The sequence below is a fragment of the Chaetodon trifascialis genome, chromosome 18 (genome assembly GCF_039877785.1).
Source record: "Chaetodon trifascialis isolate fChaTrf1 chromosome 18, fChaTrf1.hap1, whole genome shotgun sequence".
Lineage (NCBI taxonomy): Eukaryota > Metazoa > Chordata > Actinopteri > Chaetodontiformes > Chaetodontidae > Chaetodon > Chaetodon trifascialis.
In genome coordinates, this window is record NC_092073.1 from 13,047,706 (window position 1) to 13,055,761 (window position 8,056).

The window sequence follows — 8,056 nt, forward strand, 5'->3', positions numbered from 1 at the left end:
CACTTTACATAACTTTTCAGATGACACAGTTGAGATGAAATATTTTTGTGTCCGAGGTCGTAGCATCGGCGCCGTGGCTTAGTTGGTTAAAGCGCCTGTCTAGTAAACAGGAGATCCTGGGTTCGAATCCCAGCGGTGCCTTTTGAGAAGCACGTGTATGAGAAAGCTAAAACAAAACTTAAAGACATATGTGGAATTATGTGACGTTGTGAAACATCGACTGGACTGGATCGAGGACTTTGGCCAAGTCAGGCAAACACAGAGTGGTGCCGGAAGTGTATGATGCTAGCTTGATAGCAAGTTTATGATGAAACCACACACAGAGCGAGAAGACAACGTGAAGTACAATTTAAATGCATTAAAGCTGAAGCATTTAAGACAAAGAACAGAGCAAAAGATCTCGACATTGTGTACTCAATAGTCCTGTCTCATCATTACTCCAAGACTCCAGGATTCCTGGCATGGATATGAAAGTTTGGTGTCAATGGCCCCAAGTGTGGCACCTATACTCCCTGTGGCGATGGGAGGGGGAACCAGAAACAATTCCGTCTGTCTTGTTATCGTTCTATTGGGTGCAGATTTCTGCCATCCAGCATTTCACATCCTGGGGGGCTTTAAGGATGGATGGGATGGAGTTGGAATCCCCAGAATTCAAGGGAAGATATATTTCTGTGTCATCAATGTGACAGGGAAAAGAAACATTGTGCTTGCAGAAGAGCCTAAAGGGAGCATATGCTGTCAGGTACTCTTTACTCAGTCAGGCGTCAACCAAGTTCTGAACATATTAGGTCCTAAACAAGAAATGAGACTGAAATTTCTGTGTGAATTTGACGGTTTTCTGTAAATATGAGCCTATGATTGCAGCCACGACAAGGTGTTTTTCATAATTTCTTGTAATGTAGTCCACCTTTCAAGCTCTCCTTGTGTATTAAAGGAAATATGGCATATAGAAACTTGCATCTTTTATTCTGAAGGTCGCGGCAGGATCCTCATTCTTTGATACTGATCACACACCAGCTTTGCAATAACCGACTTAGCTGCAACTTTTTGAGCCCCGTGAAAGACTCCGGATTGTATCCTCTGTTGCTGGAAACATCGTCAGACAATACGGTATGAATCTGATCTATGCAACTTGATTTGCACATTCTTGAAAATGGAAAATAGGCGATACTAAAAAAAACAGAGCTATGTGTGCAAAATGCTCTGTCATTGTTACGCAAATGCTTTTACAATCACGTGTGAGTGACTCCCAGGTCGAAACGCACAGTAGAGAAACTTTCTTTTTTACTTCAAACCCACCTGCGATCCCCTCTTCCCAGCTGACTTTCTGTCTGTCTGTCTGTCTGTTCCTGTCTGTCGGTCAGCAGATGGCAAATGAAGCCAAGCCATGCCCCTGTGACATAGGTGATCGGATGGACTATGGGGGGCTCGGCCAGGAGGTCCAGATAGAGCACATCAAAGCTTATGTGGTGAAACCATCCTCTGCATCTGACAAGGCCGTCATTGTCATACAGGACATCTTTGGGTGGCAGCTCCCCAACACCAGATACATGGCTGATATGGTGGCTGCCAATGGATACATGTGAGTAAAAGTATCAGTGTGCTGTACAAGGCAGAGTGGACAGTGACAGTCATGTGAATTCCTCTGCCATTGTTCTGCCCCGAGCAGCACTGTCTGTCCAGACTTCTTCGCTGGAAAGGAGCCGTGGAGTCCATCGAATGACTGGTCCAAATTTCAGGAGTGGCTGCAAGACAAAAAGCCATCAAACATTAACAGGTAACTAAAGCCCTGTTATCATCCGAGTTGTAGGTGTTTTATTGATATGATCTGGTATCTTGAACAGCTTGCTGATAGCATGTATTTATTAACCTGACTATCCTGTATGCATTTGTTTTGAGGCCTTTTTGATTTTTCCTTCCACAGAGAGGTGGATGCAGTGCTGAGGTACCTGAAGGAGCAGTGTGGGGCCAAACATGTTGGAACAGTGGGCTTCTGCTGGGGAGGGGCTGCCTCGCATTACATTGCGCTGCAATATCCAGAGGTTAAAGCCGGAGTGTCAATCTACGGTACGCCAGAAGCGTCTGTGTGTATTAACTCCGTCACAGTAATAAGAATCTGCAATCTTTGTTTAGAAAATATGTTGTTTGGAAATTATAATTTGGTGCAAAAAAAGATGAGTGGGAATCACAAATGTGTTTAATTTGTCGCACAGTATTGGTTGCTGTTTGATGATGGGTTCATGTGATGCTGTGCAGGGATCGTCAGTGAAAGGGAGGACAAGTACAAGCTGAATAGTCCGACGCTGTTCATCTTTGCGGAGAAAGATGTGGTTATTCCACTAGACCAGGTTTGTAGCCGACACGAGAACTTAGTAGCTTTCATAAATAAACCCTGGTACCTGAGCAACAAATGCTAAACTTGCAGCAGTGCCCATATATATCTCATATGTTAAAATGCACCAGCAATCGTTTTTAGTCTGATTAAAAGCAGAAATGGCAGAAAGGAAATTCTCTTGCGCAGCACTTCTCTTTAAAATGCTCGAATCCTTGTGCTCCTCAGGTGAGTGCCCTTGAAACACAGCTGAAGGAGAAATGCACAGTGGATTACCAGGTGAAGGTCTTTCCTGGTCAGACTCACGGGTTTGTCCACCGCAAGAGAGAGGACATCAACGCCGCTGACAAACCCAGCATCCAGGAGGCCAGGACAGACATGCTCAAGTGGCTCAACAAGTACATGTAAATGAGAAGGTCCGATCAGAGGTGCAAATGGTACTTTTAGTCATGTTTCTGCAAGTACCTAATCAAATAATAAGAAGAAACGAAATCCTGAAAAGATTTAATGTGAAACGTTAATGTGCCATTTACAGCGAGCTGATGTTGCTGATTGTTAGTCAGAATTTCTCGGCATTCTAGTTTTCCAAATGCTTCTTCATGGATGTATTTTAGAGGTCTAGATGTTCATGTTTGGATACTGAAGAACTGTGATTTTAACTTCAAATTAAATGTTTAAATTGTGGAGGCTGTTGCTAATATGTCTGCAGTGTTATCTTGAACAATCACATTCGTAGCTCATCATCTGCTTGCCAACTTATTGTAAATGTGTGTGTGTGTGTGTGTAATAAGACATGTAATGTACAGCTGAATGGAAAACACGAATAAAGATCAAGTATCATCAGGTTCAATACTGGGGGCTTGAAATTAGAACTAGAGTCCAGAAATTTCAACTGACCAACATTTTAATGGGGACTTTGATACGACAACAGCTTGAACATTTTGTATCAAATGATAAATAGCAATAAGCAGTGCGGTTTGGACATGGTGCTTGGGGAAGTGCCTAAAACCTCAGAACAGCTCAGAAAGCTTTAAAGTGTTCCAGGAGGCCTTCAGTCCTCGCTTTCTCCCGGGCTTCTGATGTCGTCAATCTTCAGGATCATCTTGACTACCTGAGTGGCGAGCAAGATCTGCTGCTTCTTGCCGATCAGGGTCTCGACCACATGTTGCTGCTTCATGTCTGTGTGGGAGCGAAACAACGTTTGATATCACGTCGTCTTGTTTTGACTTTAAAGTGCAGCGTTGTGATTGTCTGACAGTTGCTTTCTTACCATTGGTGTTGTTGCGAAGACAGTCGATGCCAAGGAAGGAGTTGGACTCTTTGACCTGTCTGGCTCTGACCTCTGTCATGGTCTGGATCGGGTTCAGCCCACTGTTTTCAGCCAGCGCCATTGGGATTACTTCCAGGGCATCAGCAAATGACCTCATGGCATACTGCTCCAATGATGGGCACTAGAGAGGAGGAGGGCAGACATGAAGACAGTCAGAGCATCATAATGGTGTCCTCAAGAATCAGTGTGCCTTAATGTGTTAGAAACACAATTATTCTGATTCCAAAGTATACTTATTTTTGCTTAAACTCTCTATAGGTTTCTCACCTTATCTGCAGCCTGGTTGACAGCCAGAGCGCATGCAATCTCTGAAGCTCCTCCTCCATACACGATGCGGTTGTCTTTGACCAGATTGCGAATTACACACAGAGCATCATGGAGAGCGCGCTTGGCCTCTTCAATGATCTAATGAGATGGATGAAATAAAAAGTGAACCAAGGGCAGTGCATTAACATAAATCTCAGCATGGAGTGAAAGTTGCATTGGTTCTTACCATCTTGTTGCCTCCACGGATGAAAATGGTTACGGCCCTTGTGTTTTTGCAATCCTGGATGACCAACATATGATCCTTTGTGGTGCCGAAGGAGATCTCCTTCACCACACCAGCTGTGCCAAGTTTCTCTGGAGTCAACTCACAGAACCGTGGCACGATGCGGCCTCCTGTGGCTATGGCAATCAACTGCAGAGAAAACAACAGACATCAGATGTATTTAATGAATTCTACTTAATTCAGTCTGCACATCATCACAATGTGACCATAAAATGTGAATGATTGAAGTGATGAAGGGTGTGAAAATAGTTTTACCCAGAGCAACTTAATATCACCGAATTCTATTACATGATTAGCGTTTCTCACCTCAATCTCGGGCCCTCCAACCCAGCGCACAGCCGGCAGCTCATTCTGCAGCAGAAGGTGATTGGCTTCGTCGTCAAAGCCCCACTGGCAGATGGCCAAGTTAGCGCCATTGCTTTTGACCTTAAGAGAAAAAGGAGTTTTGAGATTAACCACGGGTGCCAATGTAGATATGAAGAATTCAGGTTTTTTTGTACCGTCGATGCTGCAGTACTAACCTGTTGAATCATTTCCAGAAACTTCTCCTTTTCATATTTCTGAAGGGCTTTGTAGTCCTCCACAGAGGTCACATCCAACTTATGCTTGGTCTTAGGCTTAGGGGGCTCAAACGGGCAGGTCAGGATAGCAATTTTAGCATCTTTCAGAACCTGAGCGGTGACAAAAAGGAACTGATGTTAGCATAATTAGCTTACAGTGGTAACACAAAAACATCTCCATCAAAAAATGCTAAGAAGCTGTGATATTTTCAGATAGTTCCATAGCTGTGTGTCAGACATACACATTTAAACACACAGTATGTCCTCTCTGCTGCTAGGGGTCACTCAATCAAAACAATAACAGATGACAGAGTTTGATGACGCTGTGACGTTGCACTGGCTCATCAGAGTGGTCTTCACTGTTAAACAACCACCATTAATGACGAAAATGAATAATTGCCCTCCATTGTGAGCAAAGAATACATAAAAATAGTAAACAACAGAGCGGATAGCTAGCTAGTTCACCAACTTCCTTCATCACAATCAGACATATCATCTGGTGTTTCCTCTGTTTCCCCAGAAATCATAGCAATTACAGAGGATAAAGGGGAAAAACACAATTGACAGGTGATGAAATGAAACACACCTCTACCTTGAATACCTTCAGAGTTTAAACATTGTTGGAACATATAACATTAATCTAGTCTGTTTAAGGCATTTTAAAGATGAAATGTTATATATTATTGAATTTAATTTGTCCTTATACAAGGTCGACTATTTGATTCCATGTGATTACAGATGAAACTCAAGAAATGTAGATCAGATATTCCCTTTTGTTTGTACCTTGGGCATCTGAGGGTGGCTGAACTCTTTGTCAACTATGACGCCCTTGATGAGCTGTGTGTCCTCCAGCTTGCCTCCCACTTTACCCTCCATCTTGATGAGCTCGAAGTCTACATCCTTCCTCTCCATGTCTGCCACAGTGAGGATGGCATTCACTGCAATCTCTGCCATCTGTCTGTGGCACCGGTTGATACTGAAAGACAACAGTAAAACTTTAAGACGCAATATCTTACCTGATGTCACACAATAAAATTTGGACTATATAATCCCCTTGCAATGTCAAAATTGAAAACCAAAGAGACAGGAGAGAGTTTCTATTAATGGTATTATAGCAAAATCGAGACTTACATTTTGGATCCCAGTGTTGTCATGGCCGTCTCAATGAGTGGTTCTGTGTTGTTGGGGTCGCATGGTAAGGTTTCTGCAATTTTGTCAAGCTGCTCGATGGCAATGCGTGCGGCTTGGTCATAACCATCGGAGATCCGGATGGGGTGGATTCCACGGTCCAGCAGCTGCTCAGCCTGCTCAAGCAGAGCCCCAGCCAGCACTGAGGAGGAAGAGGAGAACAGAGTGAGACATTAATACCAGCAACAGCTGGAAAATGATTTAAAGATGACAAGTTGCCTTGATCAGAGCTGCAACAATTTCGCTGATGTCAAACAAATTTGATTTGGCATATTCCCAACGCACACCATTCTGATATCAATGCAGGATGTTTAAAAGTCTCAGTGTATTTATGAGCCAACATCATCAAAGCTACAAGACCATGAGATGGGTTTACAGAAACTCATGAATTCCACATTCTTTATATTTTATCACACCACAGTTTTGTAATTACTGAAGTCAAAGTGCCTGGCTTAAATCCAATCACATTAAATCCTGAAAAATGCCTCAATAAATTTCTCCACAACAGTAACACTGAATTTTTGTTTTATGATCTTGCAGTTCTATTTCCAGAGCAATGCTTGGCCCATTTATCACTCTGTCCCTAAGTGAGTAAGTGTAATGATTGCACAGTTATTGTCTCCTTTTCAGCAACCATCTCGGGTTGTGTGATGTGATAATCAGCAGGTTAAATCCTACCAGAACACCCAGCAGAAAGGTATACATCCTAGTTAATGGCCAATAAAAGCACCCTACACTCCCAATCTTCCTTTCCCATACCAACAACTCCGGTGGTTCCATCACCAGTCTCATCATCCTGGGATTTGGAGAGTTCCACCATAAGTTTGGCAATCTGGTGGTCCACATCCATCATACTGAGGATAGTGGCTCCATCATTGGTGACAGTCACCTCTCCATCCCTGTCAACCATCATCTTGTCAAGACCTAGATGGAAAAAAAAAAATCATTCAGGAGAAGTTACAATTGTGATCGTCGCCAAAGAATTAAAACAGCTGTCACAACTGTATGAGGGAAAGATACCAGATTTACAAAGTAGTAGCTCACCATCTACACACACACGCGCGCGCGCGCGCACGCGTGCAGCCCTCTCAAATCGTAAAACGTTATCACAGTTTGCTCTGAGGAAGTCAGATGTGACTGCAATGCATTGTTTTGTACTCACCATTAGGTCCCAACGATGTTTTAAGCGTTGACGCAACTGCCTTGGCTGCCATAATATGAGACTGCAACAAACAAACATTTCCATATGAGCTAATATTTTAAATCACACCGTATTCTTGGTCTCTATACTGAAGACAGATTGACGCTGCCATCTCCTAGAAAGAGCTGGAACTTAAGCATGGAAATGATGTGCATCCAAAATGACCATTGTGGGCAGAGCCCCGTGTAGCAACACCCTGCGGATGAACGCTTCACTAAAAGCACATGGGCCTCAATGTTAGCACGACCCGTTAATCATCGGCTAACGCTATCCTGTTGCTTTTCAATAGTTCAGCTTGCCAGTTGAGTATATGTTTAGAACTCATATCATCACACACATATATATATAAACACATATTTCGTCGCCTTGAGGCATGCAACGTCATGCAAGTAAGAACAAATTAGTAGCTTGCTAACCAACGTGCCATGCTAGCTAGCCCATTGTAACATTACCTTCAAGGCGTCAATGCCCGACAGCCGCGTCTTCTTGTCCTGATCTTTAATGATGATGAAAGGCCTCCCATACTCATCGAACGCCAGAGTCCCCAAAGCGGACATATTGACCAGGGATTGACACACTTAATAAGTGTTCAAGGGACAAAATAACGACTTTTAGCGATGGAAACCTGGAGTGTGGCTGAACTGCAAGCCGCACGGGAACGCCGGCGACTTCTGGAAGGATCCACGGCCGGGAAGGGAGGAACCAAGTAGCGTTAAGAGTGTTTTATTACACATTTAAACACTCTCTTATTCAGAATGACAACACATAATTGACTGAAATGTTACGAAACTACTACAAAAATAACCACACGCTTTTCATACGGAACATTTTACGGGTAGAACTGAGAAGGTTTTTTTATACTGTGGTATCTTCCGATCACGTTCAATCTCGGTCT

At 43.3% G+C, this 8,056-nt stretch overlaps 2 protein-coding genes and 1 non-coding gene across 3 annotated transcripts; 2 read left to right on the forward strand and 1 right to left on the reverse strand.

Moving 5' to 3' along the window:
* The first annotated feature begins 67 nt into the window (after positions 1-67).
* On the forward strand, positions 68-141 carry trnat-agu (transfer RNA threonine (anticodon AGU)). Its single transcript has one exon. It is a non-coding gene; the product is annotated as a tRNA-Thr (tRNA).
* An 873-nt stretch (positions 142-1,014) lies between these two features.
* cmbl (carboxymethylenebutenolidase homolog (Pseudomonas)) lies at positions 1,015-3,199 on the forward strand. Its single transcript, XM_070985966.1, has 6 exons — positions 1,015-1,110; positions 1,368-1,582; positions 1,670-1,777; positions 1,925-2,067; positions 2,257-2,348; positions 2,561-3,199. Exons 2-6 carry the CDS (start codon positions 1,368-1,370, stop codon positions 2,738-2,740), a joined length of 738 nt encoding a protein of 245 aa, XP_070842067.1. The 5' UTR covers positions 1,015-1,110; the 3' UTR covers positions 2,741-3,199.
* A 19-nt stretch (positions 3,200-3,218) lies between these two features.
* On the reverse strand, positions 3,219-7,839 carry cct5 (chaperonin containing TCP1, subunit 5 (epsilon)). Its single transcript, XM_070985964.1, has 11 exons — positions 7,614-7,839; positions 7,123-7,183; positions 6,720-6,884; positions 5,904-6,102; positions 5,556-5,748; positions 4,734-4,883; positions 4,519-4,638; positions 4,156-4,341; positions 3,930-4,067; positions 3,603-3,783; positions 3,219-3,511 (listed from the first exon to the last, which is right to left on the reverse strand). Exons 1-11 carry the CDS (start codon positions 7,716-7,718, stop codon positions 3,384-3,386), a joined length of 1,626 nt encoding a protein of 541 aa, XP_070842065.1. The 5' UTR covers positions 7,719-7,839; the 3' UTR covers positions 3,219-3,383.
* Between the last annotated feature and the right edge of the window lie 217 nt (positions 7,840-8,056).

Excerpts from the sequence above, each read along its gene's own strand:
- cmbl (XM_070985966.1), top strand. The coding sequence starts at position 1,368 with ATGGCAAATGAAGCCAAGCCATGCCCCTGTGACATAGGTGATCGGATG. Across the intron at positions 1,778-1,924 it reads AAGCCATCAAACATTAACAG|AGAGGTGGATGCAGTGCTGA; the intron begins GTAACTAAAGCC and ends TTCCTTCCACAG. Across the intron at positions 2,068-2,256 it reads AGCCGGAGTGTCAATCTACG|GGATCGTCAGTGAAAGGGAG; the intron begins GTACGCCAGAAG and ends GATGCTGTGCAG.
- cct5 (XM_070985964.1), bottom strand. The coding sequence starts at position 7,718 with ATGTCCGCTTTGGGGACTCTGGCGTTCGATGAGTATGGGAGGCCTTTC. Across the intron at positions 4,639-4,733 it reads TTCTGGAAATGATTCAACAG|GTCAAAAGCAATGGCGCTAA; the intron begins GTTAGTACTGCA and ends TTTTCTCTTAAG. Across the intron at positions 4,068-4,155 it reads TCCGTGGAGGCAACAAGATG|ATCATTGAAGAGGCCAAGCG; the intron begins GTAAGAACCAAT and ends CCATCTCATTAG.